We start from the raw sequence: 22603 nt of genomic DNA, 5'->3' as shown, positions 1-22603 counted from the left end.
GGTGGTAAGCTTCCCCCTTAAAGGCCACCACCAAACAGATTGACTGGGCGTTTTAGTGGTGTTTGAGACTTTGTAGTGTGTAACTTGCTGCCACTGGTGTCACAGCTTCCATTTCCAATGGATGTGCTTTAGGAGGAGACCCAACTCAAAAGTCTCCATTCACTACAGAGAGTTATTTTCAAATATGTATATTTGCCATACAAAACTGCAGAAAACCTGAAACAAGAAAGTATTCCCTTTACATTTAGTTTTACAGGGAGACTAAAAGAGCATTGAAAACTGATACTGAAGCACATATATACTAAGGCGAGTAAGAACATGTGAGGGTAGGGACGGGGGTGTGGAAGAGAGAAAGGAAGAAACTAAATTAAAAATCGATGAAACAAAGATCAAAACACAGAAGGAGCATCCATCTGGCAAATCTATTCTTAAAACCAACTTTTGTTTGATGTCGATAAGTTCAATTCATTTATCATTCCGCTCCTTCCATCCTCAGCCACTCAATAACCCACCTTATATTGCTTGCATTAGATTAATGGACCTTTGTTTTGGAATTTTACAAAATAATTTATGCATATTTGGCATCCACTTACACCACGTACTTCATAACATGGAAAACATTCAACACTTAAGGTGAATTCAATGCACTGCCCTATTTCTCTGTTCACTTCTCTCACATACACACAACCTGTGCTTTAGACTGCTTTTCAGAAAATGGCCAGGAGAGGTCATTATCTGTATTTGGAAATGTTTCATAACAAACTTCATGTACAACAGCTTCCTATCTTAAATAAAAACATTGTGGCTCCCTCAAATTATTTTCTTCATTGTTGTTCTGCTGTTTTTTGTACCAATTCTTTCCTCTTTAACAAGATTAAGGTTTTACAGAAAATATGAAATTGTAAAGTTCAGCAGTCAAAAGGCATTGTTAACTTTTTAAAATCCTGTTATTCACCGAATATTTCATGTAAAAAAAAGGGTACAATTATATGGACCACAATCACGCGGCTCTAGTTACATTACATTACGTCTTCAAGGACAGATATGTCAACTTACTTGCTCCAAGTACTAATTATTGGTGAATTATGACAAATGTATCTGGTTAGATTTTACCAGTTAAAACCTACAAAGTGAAATCTTACTCAAAAGACACAGTTGCATATGACAATGCAGATGGAATAGGCGAAAATAACTTCACAAAGCTGGCACCTTAATGCCGGTGAATAATCTTCAGCAGGCTTAACAGGAGAGTGGTAAACTTTGGTGGTTCAGTGGGGAAGAGAGGATAGGTTAGAGTGGGAACAAAAAAATTGCCACAATTAAAATAATGTTGCAACTGTGACATATGCAATAACTTAACCATGGATATATTTTTAAACTTGTACTCATGGCACGTTATTGAACTAATCTAGAGAATATGCCCAGATCTATGAAGGATTGAACTTTTTAACCTGCCCCCTCATTGCAAGGCCAGCTGCATGAGAGATGGCATCATTTCAAATCAATTTCAAAGTTGCAACTCGCAACCGAGAGTTCATAATCTGAAAGGGATTGCAGGAGTGGTGCCTATTAAAGGAGTGAGATTTCTTTGCCAAGTCATTCAAATTCTAAACAGCAATTATTATTGAAGAAGAAAAAGTTAATTTCTTATGTAAGTCAGAACCTTAAACAGGCAGACTACCCAACAATATAGTACAAAAACAGATATTGAGCATGTTGCAAATCTGAAATTAAAAACAAAGTGCTGGAAAAACTTCGAATCTGGCAGCATCTGTGGAAAGAGAAACTGAGCTAACGTTTCAAACTGAATAAGACTCTTTTTCGGAACTGGAGTAGAAACATGATGGGTTTTATAGTGTTGAAAGGGGGAGGGAGAAGTAGAACATCAGGAACGGTCTGGGATAGGTTAAAGGGCAGGAGAGATTAAATAACAAAGATGTGGTAAAGAAAGCAAGCATTAGTCCAGAGGAGGTATTAATAGAAGAATAATGGATAGCTGTCTTAAAGCAACAATGTGAAAACAAAATACAGACTGGCCCTTGGCAAAAAAAAAAATCAAAATAGAGGGCAGACTTCATGATCTGAGATTATTGAACTCAATGTCGAATCCAGTTATAAAGTGTCTAATCGAAGATGAAGTACTGTTCCCCCAACAACTCTGGCACACCAAGGATAAAATAGGTGAAAATACAAACTACATATTTACAAAGGGTGGGATTCCATCAAGAAATTGTATTTTTTAAAAGCAATGTGATAAATCTTGCTTTTTTCTTTTAAAAAAAAGCTCTTCCTCAATTTGTTGACCACATACTTCAGCTGGAAAAACATCTCTCCAAAAATTCAGTCACATCACAGCAGAGGAAAAACATTATTTTGCAACTTTCTGATCCAAGTTCTCTAAATGGTTCAGGGTTGGGGGAGAGGGGTTGGAATTTCAAGTCACACCTGTGGCATGGATCCTCTGCACTGTAACATTAGTGAGACATGCGTGCCCGCTAGCTGGATAATGTGTTACCCATGTACGAGAGCTCCCCAAACTTGCCCCTCTCTATGGGGTCTCTTTCTAAGATACAATCAAACCACAAGCCCTCTTTAAATAGGCTTACAAGGAGGAATTGCAAAGAGAGGAATTTTTCTCCCTTTGGTCTCTGTTCACTGCCTCCTCACTACAGTATTACTGCATCCCACCACTGTTATTTTAACCTAGAAGTGCGTATTTCTAAGGATTGTCTCTCTTTCAGGGAAGAAAAAAGTAATGATGAGGGTAAAGTGGATTTGAAAAAAAAAATGTTTTCAGCCAAGAAGAAGAATACATGCAATGTTAAGAGGGAAATCTGTACAGGACAATGTATGCTGGCTACACTCTTTGGAGATGGCTCTTGCTTTCAGATAAAAGTTGTTGCAGTGGTAAGCCTTCATTCCTTTCTCCAGCCCTGCTGTGATCGGTTGATCCAGATCTTACTTCCATGCACCTCGTCGCCCTTCAGTGTTATCTATCGGAATGGAGATAGATGAATATATCACAGGTGGAGATTTATCTACTGAACTGTTGTGCGCTTGACAGGTTCTATTCAAGAGATAAAAAAAAAACTGCGGACGCTGGAAATCCAAAACAAAAACAGAATTACCTGGAAAAACTCAGCAGGTCTGGCAGCATCGGCGGAGAAGAAAAGAGTTGACGTTTCGAGTCCTCATGACCCTTCGACAGAACTTGCGTTCGAGTCCAAGAAAGAGTTGAAATATAAGCTGGTTTAAGGTGTGTGTGTGGGGGGCGGAGAGATAGAGAGACAAAGAGGTGGAGGGGGGGGGGTGGGGGTGTGTGGTTGTAGGGACAAACAAGCAGTGATAGAAGCAGATCATCAAAAGATGTCAACGACAATAGTACAATAGAACACATAGGTGTTAAAATTAAAGTTGGTGATATTATCTAAACGAATGTGCTAATTAAGAATGGATGGTAAATAGGTGGGAAAAGGAAAATCTTTCTAATTTATTGGAAAAAAAAGGGAAGGGGGAAACAGAAAGGGGGTGGGGATGGGGGAGGGAGCTTACGACCTAAAGTTGTTGAATTCAATATTCAGTCCAGAAGGCTGTAAAGTCCCTAGGCGGAAGATGAGGTGTTGTTCCTCCAGTTTGCGTTGGGCTTCACTGGAACAATGCAGCAAGCCAAGGACAGACATGTGGGCAAGAGAGCAGGGTGGAGTGTTGAAATGGCAAGCGACAGGGAGGTTTGGGTCATTCTTGCGGACAGACCGCAGGTGTTCTGCAAAGCGGTCGCCCAGTTTACGTTTGGTCTCTCCAATGTAGAGGAGACCACATTGGGAGCAACGGATGCAGTAGACTAAGTTGGGGGAAATGCAAGTGAAATGCTGCTTCACTTGAAAGGAGTGTTTGGGTCCTTGGACGGTGAGGAGAGAGGAAGTGAAGGGGCAGGTGTTGCATTTTTTGCGTGGGCATGGGGTGGTGCCATAGGAGGGGGTTGAGGAGTAGGGGGTGATGGAGGAGTGGACCAGGGTGTCCTGGAGGGAGCGATCCCTACGGAATGCCGATAAGGGGGGTGAAGGGAAGATGTGTTTGGTGGTGGCATCATGCTGGAGTTGGCGGAAATGGCGGAGGATGATCCTTTGAATGCGGAGGCTGGTGGGGTGATAAGTGAGGACAAGGGGGACCCTATCATGTTTCTGGGAGGGAGGAGAAGGCGTGAGGGCGGATGCGCGGGAGATGGGCCGGACACGGTTGATGGCCCTGTCAACGACCGTGGGTGGAAAACCTCGGTTAAGGAAGAAGGAGGACATGTCAGAGGAACTGTTTTTGAATGCAGCATCATCGGAACAGATGCGACGGAGGCGAAGGAATTGAGAGAATGGGATGGAGTCCTTACAGGAAGCAGGGTGTGAGGAGCTGTAGTCGAGATAGCTGTGGGAGTCGGTGGGTTTGTAATGGATATTGGTGGACAGTCTATCACCAGAGATTGAGACAGAGAGGTCAAGGAAGGGAAGGGAAGTGTCAGAGATGGACCACGTGAAAATGATGGAGGGGTGGAGATTGGAAGCAAAATTAATAAATTTTTCCAAGTCCCGACGAGAGCATGAAGCGGCACCGAAGTAATCATCGATGTACCGGAGAAAGAGTTGTGGAAGGGGGCCGGAGTAGGACTGCAACAAGGAATGTTCCACATACCCCATAAAGAGACAGGCCCCAGCTATGCCTGTCTCTTTATGGGGTATGTGGAACATTCCTTGTTGCAGTCCTACTCCGGCCCCCTTCCACAACTCTTTCTCCGGTACATCGATGATTACTTCGGTGCCGCTTCATGCTCTCGTCGGGACTTGGAAAAATTTATTAATTTTGCTTCCAATCTCCACCCCTCCATCATTTTCACGTGGTCCATCTCTGACACTTCCCTTCCCTTCCTTGACCTCTCTGTCTCAATCTCTGGTGATAGACTGTCCACCAATATCCATTACAAACCCACCGACTCCCACAGCTATCTCGACTACAGCTCCTCACACCCTGCTTCCTGTAAGGACTCCATCCCATTCTCTCAATTCCTTCGCCTCCGTCGCATCTGTTCCGATGATGCTACATTCAAAAACAGTTCCTCTGACATGTCCTCCTTCTTCCTTAACCGAGGTTTTCCACCCACGGTCGTTGACAGGGCCCTCAACCGTGTCCGGCCCATCTCCCGCGCATCCGCCCTCACGCCTTCTCCTCCCTCCCAGAAACATGATAGGGTCCCCCTTGTCCTCAATTATCACCCCACCAGCCTCCGCATTCAAAGGATCATCCTCCGCCATTTCCGCCAACTCCAGCATGATGCCACCACCAAACACATCTTCCCTTCACCCCCCTTATCGGCATTCCGTAGGGATCGCTCCCTCCAGGACACCCTGGTCCACTCCTCCATCACCCCCTACTCCTCAACCCCCTCCTATGGCACCACCCCATGCCCACGCAAAAAATGCAACACCTGCCCCTTCACTTCCTCTCTCCTCACCGTCCAAGGACCCAAACACTCCTTTCAAGTGAAGCAGCATTTCACTTGCATTTCCCCCAACTTAGTCTACTGCATCCGTTGCTCCCAATGTGGTCTCCTCTACATTGGAGAGACCAAACGTAAACTGGGCGACCGCTTTGCAGAACACCTGCGGTCTGTCCGCAAGAATGACCCAAACCTCCCTGTCGCTTGCCATTTCAACACTCCACCCTGCTCTCTTGCCCACATGTCTGTCCTTGGCTTGCTGCATTGTTCCAGTGAAGCCCAACGCAAACTGGAGGAACAACACCTCATCTTCCGCCTAGGGACTTTACAGCCTTCTGGACTGAATATTGAATTCAACAACTTTAGGTCGTAAGCTCCCTCCCCCATCCCCACCCCCTTTCTGTTTCCCCCTTCCCTTTTTTTTCCAATAAATTAGAAAGATTTTCCTTTTCCCACCTATTTACCATCCATTCTTAATTAGCACATTCGTTTAGATAATATCACCAACTTTAATTTTAACACCTATGTGTTCTATTGTACTATTGTCGTTGACATCTTTTGATGATCTGCTTCTATCACTGCTTGTTTGTCCCTACAACCACACACCCCCACCCCCCACCCCCCTCCACCTCTTTGTCTCTCTATCTCTCCGCCCCCTACACACACACCTTAAACCAGCTTATATTTCAACTCTTTCTTGGACTCGAACGCAAGTTCTGTCGAAGGGTCATGAGGACTCGAAACGTCAACTCTTTTCTTCTCCGCCGATGCTGCCAGACCTGCTGAGTTTTTCCAGGTAATTCTGTTTTTGTTTTCTATTCAAGAGATGCCTTTTTTTCCCAATCACAAGGAATATATTGGGTCCCTGGTAAAAGTAGCAAGTCTGGAAATAGCAGAAGACTCCTGTTGATGCAATAATTTGACACTCAGAGCAGCCTGCCCAGGCTAATGATGCAATTCTGCTGTCAGGCCTCAAATCCACTTGCAGCTGGCATGAGAAGTGACAGTTGTGGACAAACAAACAAAATGACAAGATCCTGGGCTCTTTCCCAATCACAAGTGTTAGTGATGCTTTGCCTAGACGCAATCCATTGTCTCCCCACTGTGGAAAGTAAAAGGCTTTGATAAAAATCACACTTGGGTCCATGCCTAAAGATTTTGTGCAGAGGCCTTTGCTCCTACTCCTCCCATGCATAGTCACAGGTAACCAGATTTACATACACATTTTAAAAAAAGAAATTGTAGAGAAGCAAAAGGGATAATAGCAATGCTGGATTTGCACAATACACCTTGCTGTCTCAAAATAAATGATCCAAAATCTTTGCTAATTTTTCAGAATCTTTTACATGAGGCTTTGAAGATCATAATGTGGGCATTCTGCCCATGGAGTTCCACCTTACTGAGACAACATGAAATCAAACTACTGAAGAATGGGATCTGAAGAATAGAGAAGGCCACCCCACATTCCCACTCGAAGGCAGTTTTCTTTTGACACCAAGATAAAATAAATTAATTTTCACTACGTTTGTTGGAAGATAATCCAGATTCTCTCTCAACACATATCTTCTATCATAAGTGGACGGATGCCAGCGATGTCACTGGCCTTCTATCCAGCTTCACCTGTCCCACTCCACCCCCCCGCTTAAACAGTACATATTTCACCACATTTCTACTTGTCTTTAGTTCTGAAGAAGAGTCATAAGGACTCGAAACGTTAACTCTGCCTTTTATTCTCCACAGATGCTGTCAGACCTGCTGAGTTTTTCCAGCAATTTTTGGTTTTGTTTCAGGTTTCCAGCATCCGCAGTATTTTGCTTTTATCTGCAGATACTGGGCGGGATTCACTGTAATGGGGACATTGGCAACAAACATCATGGCCCAGGGTTTGTCATCATAACGATAATGAAACTGTCAGCATTCACCACCATTACTCTGTGAAACTGACAAACTTCTTGCATGCGCAGTTAAACATGGAATCCAAAAAGTTGCCATCAATGATTCCCCACTCCTCCATTTGGTACACTGTTGAAGTCCTCGCAAATGGAAATCTCAGAAATCATTTGAATTGATGTGAACTTCCACTCCTGCGCTATCATCCAATTCATTATAGCGATATGGAGTTACCCTTGTTGAATGAGGTGTAAATGGGTTTTTAAATAGTATACCAAGTCAAATCACTATTAAACTACCTCCCTAGCCCTGAAAAGCTAATTTTATGCCTGTGAAATGTCAAATTTCTCTATCATGATAAAAATAACTATAGATTACAGTTATCATTTTTCAGCTTCTATCTTAACGCCATGTTTATTTCCTAATCAGAATGAAGGATCACTGCTTTATGGATTACTTCCTGGTTTGCTGCCTGTGAGAATTCTTCAATGTGTTTGGCTGCTTAGAATGTTTCATAACATCACTGTTGCCAGACAACAAGATCCTCAATAGCTGAAGCCAGGATGAAATTGACAATTGGGAAAGGTGAAATTCATGCCACTGAGTTCACTAGCTTTCTTAGGAGGTCAGTGGTGAGTGCCTTCACTTTGCCACTGACTGTAGAATCAGGGCACATGTTTTGCTCCCCAATGATCAAATTCAGAGGACAAGAATAACTCAAATACATTGCAGCAGAGGCCAATGGCTGATGCAGATTCACAAAACAACAAGGACATAGTTATGGGCATGTCTCAGGTCTAATAACATGGGGATGCATCGTAGTACGGACAGACAGAGTGTCCAGGTTAAGTTCAATCTACTTGATGAGTTTGCACTAGAAAGGAATAAATATATAAATTGGTGTTAGAGGATCTCATATACACAAGGTTATCTCTTGAACTGCATATAATATCTACCCTCGTTTCATTACCAATTGTAGTTTGAGCTTAGCATATTAGTCAAGAGAAGATCAATTCCTGTCTGGCTGTCAAAACACTTAATTTATTACTTAATTGAGGTGTAAAATTTCAATGAAATTCCTATAACAAAAATCGGTAAAAACGTTACTACCCTCAGGCAACTTACTGATCAATTGAATACTTTACTGATTCTGAGCTCTCCAACTCCCTATGTAACACTAAGTGGCTGTGTGATCACAGCTACATTAGTTCAGCAAATGCAACCTTACCATGGATTATAGATGGGGCATGGTGCTACAATAACTACCTATCTACTTTTACACTGAAAGTGTGTCTGTGCAGCAGGGCAGTAGGCCTTACAAGTTATGGCATGGCGTAACTAATGGTGTTAGTCATTCACACTGTAATTTTCTGGATTTTCTGCACTATAACACAGCATATGCGTAGATAGCAAATAATGAAGACACATGTTTTCCGCATAGTCAGGTTCACTTATCTTAAACAAAGTCAAAAATTCCTTTCAGAAAACAGCTAACAGATCATTTTAAATTCACAATGTTGTCAATTTACAGTTTTACTGGAAACAGATGTAGTCAGAAATTTTATGATTTAAAGCAAGCTGACTTCTGTCAAAGTCCATGCAATGATTTTGCAATGAGATTAACAGTTAAGGGATTTCACCTCTCTTGAATGACTTGAGAGATGAAGTCAGCTTAGTCTTACTCAATGTCTACTCAAAAGGACACACTTATGTGCCTTATAAGATGTTGTAATATGTCTTTAAGTATGACATCGTTAGAAGGAAAGTGTGTTATGCGATCAAGTTCCACTTTTGTCTTTGAGAGCACACACACACAGCTCTGTTTCTGATATCTTCAAGCTTTCTACCTATGTATAGCTGTCCTTATGTGCCTAGTCTAAATAAAAGAACCCACAATGTGTTTACCCAGTCCCTTATGAGTGATTGGTGCCTTTATATCATTAAAGCAACACAACGGTGAGATGCTGTAAAAACCATACCAGGGCAGAGGTGCAGTGCATGGAAGAGATAGCAATCATCTCACATTCTTTTATTGTATGCCCCAACAGTAAAATGAACAGGTTTTTCCTTTGGTGTACATGCCATCTGCGAAGAGGGGGAGGCAACGTGCATGGAAAACAGAGAAGAAAATCCCTTTTTTCAGAAGGGCAAAGATGCTGCACTTGTACACAATGAGACCCAGTTATTATACACACTCCCAACTTTCTGTATTTGGCATCAAAGAGTCTCCAAAAAGAAAGCATTAACAGCATGGGCAAAATCAGAGAAGCTTGGATAGAGAAAGAGAACACCACCAATTCATAGTGAACATTTGGATTATGGAAGTTGCAGTTGTGTGATGGGCAGAGTTTCTGGGCATGAGGCATTGAAGAGGGTCTTCACATAGCTCAATTACTGGTCATTACTGTAGATTGCCCAGGATCACAACAGTTTACAGACAAACGCACATACATAAACACAATTTTGGAAAGAAGTTTTGGTTATTATTTAGTACCTGCAGGATAGCATCAATTCGATTCCTTTCAGCAGTCAGGAACTCATTTTCTGTATTACAGGTCTGAATGATTTTATCCCTATCCTCTTGTTCACTTTTGAACCTCTGTTGATCATCTTCCCTTGCATGTTTAGAAATTTGTAGAGTTTTTTCCAATTCCTTCACTTTCTGCTGAAGTTCTGAATTTTGTACTGATAACACAATAACAGAGAGCAATTCAGATGCTGCCGAAACCAGTTATTTGCAGTTTTGATTTACAATGTTAATCTACAGTATTACAAATTACAAAATAATTTCACATTAATCGTGTAATATACTACACACATTAGATTACATATTGCAATGGCTGTCAATCATAAACATTTATTGAAAGTGTAAGCAGATGCATGCAAAGGGATTTCCAAGTACAAACTACAATGCGCCATGATGCACAAAACATACTGGATATAACATATTATCAAGTCTCCAGCGACATTTTTCAAGGTGAGATGAATGATACAATCTTCTAAAGACTGAGTGTTATTCCATGTAATGTATGAAGTACTAATCTGCTTCCAGATTGTGACCTCAAAAAGGCATCTTTCAAAGTCTAATTGTTGTTGAGTAAGTACCACCTCAGGTCAGAGGTTGATTATCTGTTTGGCGAGGGAGCCTTATAGATTGAAAGGATTCCCAAGTTACAAGTTCCAGATCTGAAGCATCATTTTTAAAATTAATTTATAGCATGTAGGCATCACTGGCAAACTAGCATTTATTTTTCATGTACATATATTAGACAATTAACTTTCTTATGTTTTTTAAAACAAAATCTCAAATGCAACAAACAAGACATGCACTGCAGAAACTCACCAAGGCTCCTTAGATAGTACCTTCCAAACCCACGACCACTACCATCTAGAAGGACAAGGGCAGCAGACACATGGGAATACCACAAACTGCAAGTTCCCCTCCTTGCCACTCACCATCCTGACTTGGAAATAAATCGCTATTCCTTTCACTGGGTCAAAATCCTGCAACTCCCTCCCTAACAGCACTGTGGGTGTACCTACACCACATGGACTGCAGCGGTTCAAGGTGGCAGCTCACCACCAGCTTCTCAAGGACAGCTAGGGATGGGCAATAAATGCTGGCCAAGCCAGTGGCATTCACATCACTTTAATGATTTTCTTTTTAATTGTCTCCCAGGATATTACAGGTGGTATGCTGTAGGAGGACAGGCTCTATATCCAATGGAATGTTTTTCTGCTTAGGTGAAGCTGTATCCCTTTAATACATAAAGGGGTCTCCCATTTAAGACAGGGGTGAGGAGTTTCTTCACTCAGAGGGTCATTAGTCTTTGGAATTCTCTCCCTCAGAAAGCAGTGGATGATGGGTCATTGAATATATTCAAGGCTGTTAGGCAGATTTTTGATTGACAAGAGAATTAAGGGTTAGAGGGAACAGACAGGAAAGTGCAGTTAAGGCCACAATCAGATCAGCCATGCTCTTTTGAATGGTGCAGCAGGCTCAATGGGGTGATTGGATTACTCCTGCTCCCATTTTTAATGATTTTATAAACACCTGAAAAACTCAGAAGTTTAATTGTTTTAATCATCACAAACCTGGCTCTCTTTCTCATCTTTATTAAAAAAGTTTGTTGGGACCTAATAGAGGTTTCAGATATTCAGGGTCCCATGTAAAGTGGCCTTGCTGTTACACTATGCACCCTTTGGAATATCATGATGTGAGCAGAAAATGTGCTCTAAATATATGTGCATGTTATTTTTAACTCTACCCACCATTCTGAGCACAGAAAGAAAATGGTGGCCAAAGCTGGCAAAGGAATTGTTTGAAATATTTGATTGATCAATTCTTTTGTACTTGCTTATTCACGGATTATATATTTAATTGTTCAATTTTCCGGCTATCGATTTCTCTTTTTTTTTAAATTGGTGTTGATGTATTCATATTTAGACAACATTCAATCATATAGATTGCAATGTAATCTGAAATTTGGTATGCACCTAACACTTTTTTTGTAATTTACTAAGTTATTGGTTTTACAAAATGCAATACAACTTAATTCATGAAAGAGTTGAAATATAAGCTGGTTTAAGGTGTGTGTGTGGGGGGCCCCCCACACACACACCTTAAACCAGCTTATATTTCAACTCTTTCTTGGACTCGAACTCAAATTCTGTCGAAGGGTCATGAGGACTCAAAACGTCAACTCTTTTCTTCTCCGCCGATGCTGCCAGACCTGCTGAGTTTTTCCAGGTCATTCTGTTTTTGTTTTGGATTTCCAGCATCCGCAGTTTTTTTGTTTTTACAACTTAATTCATGACTATTTATCAGTTTTTGCTATAATTTCCTTCTGGAAACATTAGATTTTCTTGTACCTTTCAATTGTGCATTTACTTTATGAATAGAGTCTACTCTGTCTTCTGAAGTGCATTTCACAACACAGGCTTCCTTCTTGGCCACAGCTAGCTCATACTCCAGGGTCTGTCGCAGTGCCTCTCCTTTCTCCAGTTGTGCCCGCAGTCTAGCAACATGGCTTTCAAATGTTGAACGCTGTGAAAATAAAAATAAAAATAAAAATAAAAATTGCACTTAGAAAAATCTAAAGTGCAGTTTTTCCTGCAGCTTTATATTTGGTAATACTGAACCTCAGTGTTGCCTCGGGAAGTGGTTCGACAACAATGCAACAGCATGGACAGTATCACAGAACTTGCTTACACAGCAGGATGGAATAATGTAATCAGTGAAATGTAAACAATTCTTAATGTGGCAAAAGAAAAACTATATTATTTCCTACTCTATCTTTTTGCATTTCATACACAATACACATTTGCACATTTTCTCCAACTTAATGCCCAAGAGGTCTACCGGTCAATCACTTCCAAATATTAAATCATTAAAAGTCACAACATGGAACAAAAGAGGTAAATTTCAAATGGGGCAATTCATTATCCTTACTGGATGCACATAATATTTCAGGTTGTGTACTGGCTGTTCAAGGCTACAAAATTAAAATTAAAGATCAGATTATCAAACCATAACACTAAATTCCAGGAACATCAAGTTGACTCTGAAGGCAATTTGTTCCTTCAAAAAGGAGATTTTTTTTTCCAGTGAAATTTACCAATTGAACACTTGGATCCATTCCAACCTCCATCTTCCATGAATTTCAATTGGTCTAAAATTCCACACACCAATCTTATGCTTTACTAAGCCCAGCTTGCTTATCATCTTTATTCCCTCTGACCCATGGATCCTTGAAACCCTCAACAAATTGTACAGCTAGTATGCAGCCATACACCCAACCCCTCTGCTCACACACCTGACTTTGGGGTCCTGTGCATCTCTCCACTTTCAGGGGCAAAGACTTCAGCCATGTCAGCTCTACTCCTTACAACTTCTCAAATTTCTCCAATCAAACCCTCACCACCTTTAAAAAGCTTCCTAAAACCTATTCCTTTAACTCCAATCATCTCACCTAATCATCTAAGAAATAGAATGGACACGTGGGATCATTAAGCCTGCTCTGCTATTCAATATAATCATTGCTAATCATCAGCCTCAACTTCACTTTCTGACACATTCCCCATACACCCACAACCCCCACCCCCCCAATTTGCTGAGATGCTAAAAAATTTTTTATCTCAGCCTTAAATACATTCAATGATGGAGCACCACAACTCTCTGGGGTAGAAAATTCCAAAGATTCACAACCCTTTAAGTGAAGAAATTTCTCCTCATCTGAGTCTTAAACGATCAGCCCCTTATCCTGAGACGGTGCTGCCGTGTTCTAGATTCCCCAATCAGGGGAAATAACTTCATTGTCTACCTTGTCCCTTCAGAATCTTCTATGTTTCAATGGGATTACCTCTCAATCTTCTAAACTCCAAAGAATACAGACCCAATTTGCTCAGCTTATCACAGAATAACTCACCCATCCCAGGGACGAATCTAGTGAACCTTAGCTGTACCGCCTCCACTGCAAGTATTGTCCTTCCTTAAATATGGAGAGCAAAACTGTGCACAGTATTCCAGTTATGGTCTCATCAAAGCCCTGTACAATTTTAGCAAGACTTCCTTAGTACTTTACTCCATTCTCCTTGTAATTGGGGCCAACATCACCCTGCAGGGTTTCAGCACTCATGCCTTTCGTCTTTAAAAATGTCTCAGAACTTATTTTTTCCATGCTAAGCATACTGTATAAATACAAAACATCATTGCTCATCAATACCATGAGACAATCCGGAGATGGTATCTGATATCCAAAAGTAGAACACCTAGAAAGGTCGCCCACACAGACACCAATATAACTGGAGAGATCAACAAGGAAAAATTTGAAGAAAAGTAATTATACAAAACTACAATTTTGCTGAATTCACACCGCTGTCTGCATGGTGCAAACGAGCACTAATTTCATACAAACTAGACATGCCTACAAATAATTCTGCAAGCCTACCTCTTCATTAAATTTGCTGCTTAGTTCCAATTTTTCTTTTTCCAATTTGTTCAGCTTCCACCTGAGATCTGTAGACCTGCAGTCATCATCCCCAGGTTGCAACTGTTTCATTTGACTCTGGAGCTGATTAATGGTACTCTGCAATCTAAGTTTAAAAAACTTTCAAAGAATACATTTATATAGCATATTTCACGACCTTAGGACATCTGAAAATGCTTCCTGGCTAATGAAGAACCTTTGAAGTTGTAACATGAGGAAACATTGCTGCCAGTTTGTGCACAGTAAGGTCCCAAAACCAGCAATGAGATATATGTACAAATAGATCATGTTTGCAGTGAGCTTAATTTAAGGGGAAATGAACAGTACACAGTGAGGCTTCCTCGGCCGTTTCTCTTTCATTACCGCCCTGGGATCTGTATATACACCCATTGGGCAGGCAGGCTTCAGTTTAAAGTCCAACAAGATTGTCAACTTAAATTGAAAAACAAACCTTAGATACTTCTAATTTATAATCATGACTGATAAGGCATTTTCATTCCTGGAGTATTTTCCAGTCATATTAAAAACATTACAGAAAATACAGAATTATGCCAAATTATTTCCTATATATAAATGATTAATGATCTGGCCAACATTACCTATTTCCATGAATTATTACAGCTACTTTACCTCTCAATTTCATTAGCAGTAGAATTTCGCCTTTGCTGAGAAGACAGTCTTGGGTTGAGATTCTTTGGATCTGTGCTTGTTCTCAGTTGAACAATCTGGGAGCCGTTACCCGTCCCTTCAAGGGAACGTCGCAGAGAATCGTGCAAATCTACAGCAGACATAATTTCCTTGCCCCTACATGTTTTGAAACCTTGAAGCAAATAGAAATAAAAAGGGTTTCATAATTTAAAAATAGATACTAAGAGGTTATTCGACAATCTAGGGAAATCAGTGGTTTGAGAAAAGGTCTTATGCGCCACGCTGTCTAAAACGGTCGCACACACAGGAACCCGTGGGAAAAAAAAGTTAGTTACGGCCTTAAATTCTTCTTTGAAGTAAAAATTGTTTCTCAGTGCAATCATGGAATTTGTTCTAGGTCAGTGCGTGTTGAAGAAAAAAAGGGCATTCTATCCGAAATGTGAATGATCCAGTCCCTACACTAATCCGCTGTCACTTTAATCAGGATGGGTAAAAGAGGATTAGGAACAATGAATCTAAGACACACGTACTGCTCACTTCTCGGCCACTAACGAATTCGCCCCGGCCTTGCGACCATTTCGTGCTGGAGAACACGGAAAAAGTCGTGTTTGTAACCAGGGGCATTGGGCTCTCCTGTGCTGAATCGAGAAGGAAAACAATGTCAAAAAGTAGGTTAATTGAGGCGTAAAGTATACAACTGTTTTCTGTTATTGTAAGTCGGGGGGTGCTGGGTCAGGGCAGCAGCCAGTGCGGTGCACAACTGTTGCGTTTGACAGTCGAGCATTGTGAACAAAACACCGCCTGGACGGCCCTGCATCCCCAGCAACTACAGGACTGCATGTTAAAATGCAGTGCGAGTTGGGGGGTGGGGGTGCAACACATGGGCAAGGGGCAACCGTGTAGACAGGGGGGGCTGGGGGCACCACAGAGGCAGGGGACACTGAGGGCAAGGGGGCAATTGTGCAAATGGGGGGGCTGGGGGTACCACACACGCAAGGGGGAGACCATGCAAATGGTTGGGGGAGGGGGGGTGCAGGAACACAGCGCAGGCAAGGGGGAACCACACAAATTGGGTAGCTACTGGGGGCACCACATGGACAAGGGGGCAAGCCCACATCCCGTAAATGAATAAAAAGTGCAGGTGGTACAGGGACACAATTCAGCTGCTACAGTACAAACTTTTTAAACTACTCCATGTTTAGGGGTACTTCATACAAGAAGCCCAACCCCCTCATCCAGTCTGTCTTTCTCTTTACACAGGGGTGTGGGGTGGTGAATTAGCTAAAAATTGGAGATAAGATACACAGGAAGTAGGAGACAGTACAATTACTGCAACATAGTCATTATGTTACAAAAACAGAAAATGTTGTAAAAACTCAGCAGTTCCAACAGCATCTGTGGAGAGAAAAACAGTTAACATTTCGAGTCGGCATGACTTCTTCAGAGCTAAAATTCTGAGGGACGGGATTAATCAGGGATAGTCAGCATGTCTTTGTCAGGGGAGATCATGTCTAACAAATTTGATTGAATTTTTCAAGGTGATAGTTGTGTAGATGAGGGTAGTGCAGTTGATGTGATCTCCGTGGACTCCAGTGAGGCTTTTGACAAGGTCCCACATGGGAGAATGGTCAAGAAGGTAAGAGCCCATGGGATCCAGGGCAATTTGGCAAATTGGATCCAAAATTGGCTTCGTGGCAGGAAGCAGAGGGTGATGGTTGAAAGTTATTTTTGTGATTGGAACCCTGTGACGAGTGGTGTACCACAGGAGTTGGTGCTGGGACCCTTGCTGTTTGTAGTATACATGAATGATTTAGACATGAATATAGGAGGTATGATCAGTAACTTCGCAGGTGACACGAAAATTGGTGATGTCGTAAATAGTGAGGAGGATAGCCTTAGATTACAGGATGATATAAATGGGCTGAGTGGTGGCAAATGGAATTTAATCCTGAGAAGTGTGAGGTGTGCATTTTGGGAGGACTAACACAGCAAGGGAATACGCAATGAATGGTAGGACTCTAGGAGGTATAGAGGAACCTTGGTGTACAAGACCATAGATCCCTGACGGCAGCAGCACAGGTAGATAAGGTGGTTAAGAAGGCACATGGGATATTCGCATAGAGCATAAGAGCAGGGAGTTATGTTGGAGCTGTATAAAACGCTTGTTAGGCCACAGCTGGAATACTGTGAGCAGTTCTGGTCGCCACACTGTAGGAAGGATGTGATTGCACTGGAGAGGGTTCAGAGGAGATACACAAGGATGTTGCCTGGCTGGAGCATTTCAGCTATGAAAAGAGACTGGATAGGCTAGGGTTGTTTTCCTTAGAGCAGAGAAGGCTGAGGAGGGACCTGATAGAGGTGTACAAAATCAAGAGGGGCATAAATAGGAAGAAACCTTTCCTCTTAGCTGAAGTGTCAATCACCAGGGGGCATAGATTTAAGGTAAGGGGCAGGAGATTTAGAGGAAAATTTTTTTCACCCAGAGGGTGGTTGGAATCTGGAACACACTGCCTGAGGAGGTTGTAGAGGCAGGAACACTCGCAACATTTTATTATTTAGATGAGCACCTGAAATGCCATAGCATACAGGGCTACAGGCCAAGTGCTGGAAAATGGGATTAGAATAGATAGGTGCTTGATGGCCAGTACGGACACGATGGGCTGAAGGCCCTCTTTCTGTGCTGTATGACTCTACGACAAAGCTGAACTGTTTGTATCCATCTTCAGCCAGAAGTGCTGTGTGGATGATCCATCTTGGTCTCCTCCTGAGGTCCCAACATCACAGAGACAAGTCTGCAGACAATTCAACTCACTGAACGTGTTATGAAGGAATAGCTGAGTGTACTGGATACAGCAAAGGTGATGGGCTCCAACAACACCCCGCCTGTAGGGTTGATGACTTGTGCTCGAGAACTAGCTGCATCTCTAGCCAAGCTGTTCCAGTGCAGCTACAACAATAGAATCTAACTGACAATGTGAGAAAAAAAACAACAAATTCAATCTGGCCAATTACCATCCCAGCCTACTCTCAATCATCAACAAAGCGACAGAGGTATCATCGACAGTGCTACCAAGCAGCACTTCTGGGAAAAATTCGGTGATGCTCCGTTTGGGTTCCACCAGGGCCACTCAGTTTCTGACCTCATTAAAGTCTTCGTGTAAACATGGACAAAAAGAGCTGAATTCCAGAGGTGAAGTGAGAGTGACTGCCCTTGACATCAAAGCAGCATTTGACAGCGTAGCATTAAGAAGCCCTTGTAGAATTGAAGCCCATAGCAATGAGGGGAGAAACTCTCAACTAACTGAGGTCATTCCTAACACAAAGGAAGGTGGTTGTGGTTGTTGAAAGCCAATCATATCAGCCTCAGAACTTTACAGTTGGAGATCCTCAGGTCAGAGTCCTAGGTCTAATCATCTTCAGCTGCTTTGCCAATGATCTTCCTCCCATATTAATGTCAGAAGTGGGCACAGTATTCAGTTCCATTTACAATTCCTCAGGTGGAGTTTAATGGACTCAAATAGCAAGTAACATTCATGCTAAGCAAGTGCCAGTCAATGACCATCTCTAATGAGAGAGAATCAACCACCTCCCCTTGATATTCAATGGCATTACCATGGTCAAATCCCCCAATATCAACATCCATGCAGTCACTATTGATCAGAAACATAACTGAACCAACCACAAAAATACTGCGGCTACAAAAGTAACTCACCTCCCAACTCCCCAAAGCCTGTCCACCATCTACAAGGCACAAGTCAGAAGGGTGACAGAATTCTCTCCAGTTGCCTTGGTTGAGTTCAGCTCCCGCAACACTCGAAGCTCAACACCATTCAGGAAAAAGTAGCCATATGATCAGCACCCCATCCACCACCTGCACAAGGTGGCAGCAGTGTGTACCATATGCAACATGTACTTCGGGGACTCAACAAGGCTTCTTCAACAGCAAGCCCCCCCCCCCCCACCAAAATCATAACCTCCACACAAAAACACAAGAATTACGAGGTGTAGGCCATTCAGCCCCTCAAGCCAGCTCCACCATTCAATAAGATCATGGCTGCACTGATTGTGGCCACAACTCCACTTTCTGTCTGGCCCCCATAACAGTCGGCTCCCTTATCGATCAAGAATCTATCTAACTCAGCCTTGAATATATTCAATGACCCAGCCTCGAGATGAAGGACAGCAGATACATGGGAGTACCAGCACCTCCAAGCTACCAGTTTGAACTTGGAAATACATTGTTTCAATGCCCTGGGTTAAAACTCCTTAACTAACAACACTGTGGAGCACCTACAACAGCAGACCATCACCAATTTCTCAAGTACAATTTGAGATGGACAATAAATACTGGTATTGCCAGTGATACCTACATACCATGAATGAATTAAAAAAGTGGGAACCAGGTTCCAGAAGGTGGGGTTGGTGTAGGTCAGGTACTCAGGATGGGGGTAAGGTACAGAGACTATCGGCAGGGGAGGGGGGTGCACGTGTGGGAGGTGAAATACCATGAGGGGGTGGGGGCAGGCAGCATATAGCTGGGGATTTGGGGTCAGATAGCTGAGCAGGGCATCCCACAATAGGTCAGTACCCAGGGGTGTGGGGAGTGGAGGGGGAAGGGGAGAACAGTAGGGTGTTGGTGCCCAGGGGAAGGGGGAAGGTTCAGGGTTGTGCCCAGGGGAAGGAAGGGGGTTCGAGGTTGGTGCCCAGGGGAAGGGGTGGTATTTGGGATTGGTGCCAAGGGGAAGGGGGGTGGTTGAGAGTTGGTGCCCATGGGAAGGGGGTATTTGGGGCTGGTGCCCAAGGGAAGGTGGGTATTTGGGGTTGGTGCTCAGAGGAAGGGGGGTATTTGGGATTGGTGCCCAAGGGAAGGGGGGTATTTGGGGTTGGTGCTCAGAGGAAGGGGGGTATTTGGGATTGGTGCCCAGGGGAAGGGGGGTATTTGGGATTGGTGCCCAGGAGAGGGGGGGGCGGTATTTGGGGTTGGTGCCCAGGGGAAGTGGGGGGTTGGGTTTAGTGCCCGAGGGACCACAATCTGTGCTTCATCAGATGGGCACCACCCCCAATAAACCCCATCCCGGCCCAATAACGACATGAAAACAACCCACTTGGGTCTTATCAGTTCCCGATGCGGCGGAGCTCCCACCTTCTCCCTCGGGCCGGTGTTTGAATGTCCCGCGCGCCGCCTCCACCCCGGAGCTGGAGAACAGGGAGCCTCGAGCGGGGCGAGCCGTCAGTTTAAAACTCAACTGACTTCCTGCCAGCTACTTCCGCCCCGCAGACACACGCGGTCATGAGGTGTGGGAATCCTCACTCGGATTGGTGAAAAGCGGCTGATGCGCTCGGGTGTCGATAGGCACGTGACAATGGGCGGGGATAGGCAGTGAAGTTGCCTGGTAACGGGAGGAATCTGCGCGTGCGCACTGAGCGCTACCAACTGTCAACGGCTGGAGCGGCTCGCGGGGTGAAAGGGCGGGAATGAGTGAAAGAGCGATCGAGAGCGAAAGAGATATGTCAATATTTTATCAATTACATTGTTAAGGCTTGTTAATATCAATTACATTGTAAAGGGAAACAGATAATGGGTATTTGAATACATATAAATAGGGGAGCGCTGGGACACTGGATGTGGGTGAGTAGTGTTGACACTTTACAAGGTCAATCAGCTCAGCAAGGAAAGGCTCTGTGTCTTAGTTTTGACTTCACCAACTGATTTGAATCCTGTTAAACAAAGAGATACAGAAAGAGAGATGGTCAGTACTGAGGGAGTACTGCCCCGTGGGAGGTTCAGTGCTGAGAGTGCGTGGCCCTGTTAAAGGGTCAGTACTGAGGGAGTGCTGCACTGTCAGAGTGTCAGTACTGAGGGAGCATTGTTCTGTCAGAGGGTCAGTACTGGGGGAATGGTGCACGGTCACAGGTACCCTCTTTCAGATGTGACACTAAATCAAGGTGCTGTCACCCTCTCAAGTGGACTTTCTGACTCAGGTGAAAAACAAAGGCATGGCTGACACAATGAGTGAGAATATAGGACATGCCAAAATATCTCTCTACAACAGCAGCTGATGAACAGTGTTCCTGTAGAAACAAGTTTAGACAATAGGGCTTGGAGTTTCCGCCACAATACATCACAGAATTTTCAGCATAAATTGCATTTGACACAAGTCGAGTTTTTGCATTCTTTTCAGCCAGTTTTATAAACATTCTGCTAGAAGATTCCCATCCACTAAACCACTCAAACCCCCTTGGGTGAATTACTCACTAATGGGAGTTTCTGCTAATTGTGCTCATTTTCTGGTCTTTGTGGTCGCTCCAAAAATTAACCTGGAACTATTGGGTGAACAGACACTGATAGATTCAGAAGCAAAATACTGTATATGCCAGACATCTAAAATAAGAGAAAATGCTGGAAATACTCAGCTGGTCAGCCAGCATTTGTGGAGAAAGAAACAGTTAATGTTTGAGGTCAATAACCTTTCATTATAACTCACATTTGCAGGATAATGGTGCAGGAACCAGGGAGTTTCTCTCTCCACAGATACTGCCAGACATCAATAAGTTGTAGTTTCAAAGGGTTTGAATGATTTTTTAAAAATGTACTAATGAATCGACTACTGTACCCTGGGGAGAGTTTTCTCCCTGTCCGGGAGGGGGTTTGGACTGGAATGGGCGCGGGTGGGCGCGCAGCCGATCACCGCCATTTTACATGGGCAGACCAGTTAAGGCCCACACAGCATGACACGCACCCGGAAGCACTGTGTGCTCCCTGTACAGGCAGGGGGTGTAGGCTGAGTCGAGGCATGCGGTCTTTCACGCATACATGCGAAAGCTGCCTCAGGGAGATTAGTTTGATTTTTTAAAATTTTAATAAAGACAAAAAAAAAGTTAAGACATGTCCCCTCATGTGACAGTGTCACATGAGCTGGGACATGTCAATGAATTTTATTTAAAAATTTTATTAAACTTTAAGAACCTTCATGAAACCTCATCCCTCCCATGAATGAGGTTTCATGATAAATGCGAATGCCACCTGGGCTCTTTCCCTGCCCGCCAACCTTAAGGTTGGACGAGCAGCTCAGTTATGTATTTTAATTGATATTTAAATGGCCTTAATAGGCCTTTGACAGTTCAGCAGGCGCACACCCGACTCTGCTGCGCGCCCGCCGAACTGAATATCTCAATGACGGGCGGTGACATCAGGACACACACTCAATGTCACCATGCGTCATTTTACGCATCAGCGAGCGGGGCCCGTCCCCGCTCACCAACCCTAGGATTCTGCCCCTAATCTAACTAGAGAATAGCTTTGAATATTTTTAAAAATCATTTTCAGTCATTTAAAATCGGGTTACTCACAGGTAGTGGATTGACTGCAATTTAAAATGCTTAATTTTTGTGATAAACCTATTTTCAGCTTTGTCAATCAAATGACACAGGTTACCACTCTTTTTTAAAAACTGTATTTTAAAATGCTGCCCTTTGCACTGTTCATTGCAGGTTTCGCATTAGGCAATATACAGAGCAGTTTGAGTAGAAACTGGTGGGAGGGAACACTTTCCAAAACAGCTGCAATTTTGGGGTGCATTTTGCACCAGCATCA

General features: G+C 43.1%; 1 protein-coding gene across 2 annotated transcripts in view; it reads right to left on the bottom strand.

Moving 5' to 3' along the window:
- LOC121276941 (coiled-coil domain-containing protein 171-like) overlaps positions 1–20237 on the bottom strand; it is a 229031-nt gene extending 208794 nt beyond the window's left edge. Inside the window, exons 1-5 of one of the 2 annotated variants that reach the window (XM_041185646.1) lie at positions 20153–20237; positions 14992–15181; positions 14323–14467; positions 12245–12419; positions 9867–10057 (exon numbers count right to left, since the gene is read on the bottom strand). In XM_041185646.1, coding sequence (XP_041041580.1) covers positions 9867–10057; positions 12245–12419; positions 14323–14467; positions 14992–15152 — 672 coding nt within the window. In that variant the 5' untranslated portion in view covers positions 15153–15181; positions 20153–20237. Of the gene's footprint in view, positions 1–9866; positions 10058–12244; positions 12420–14322; positions 14468–14991; positions 15182–20114 lie in introns of both variants that reach the window. The other variant, XM_041185645.1, reaches the window with a different exon arrangement.
- Positions 20238–22603: the final 2366 nt, after the last annotated feature.

This window comes from Carcharodon carcharias, chromosome 4 (assembly GCF_017639515.1).
Source record: "Carcharodon carcharias isolate sCarCar2 chromosome 4, sCarCar2.pri, whole genome shotgun sequence".
Lineage (NCBI taxonomy): Eukaryota > Metazoa > Chordata > Chondrichthyes > Lamniformes > Lamnidae > Carcharodon > Carcharodon carcharias.
This window is presented reverse-complemented; position numbering and strand designations above follow the sequence as displayed.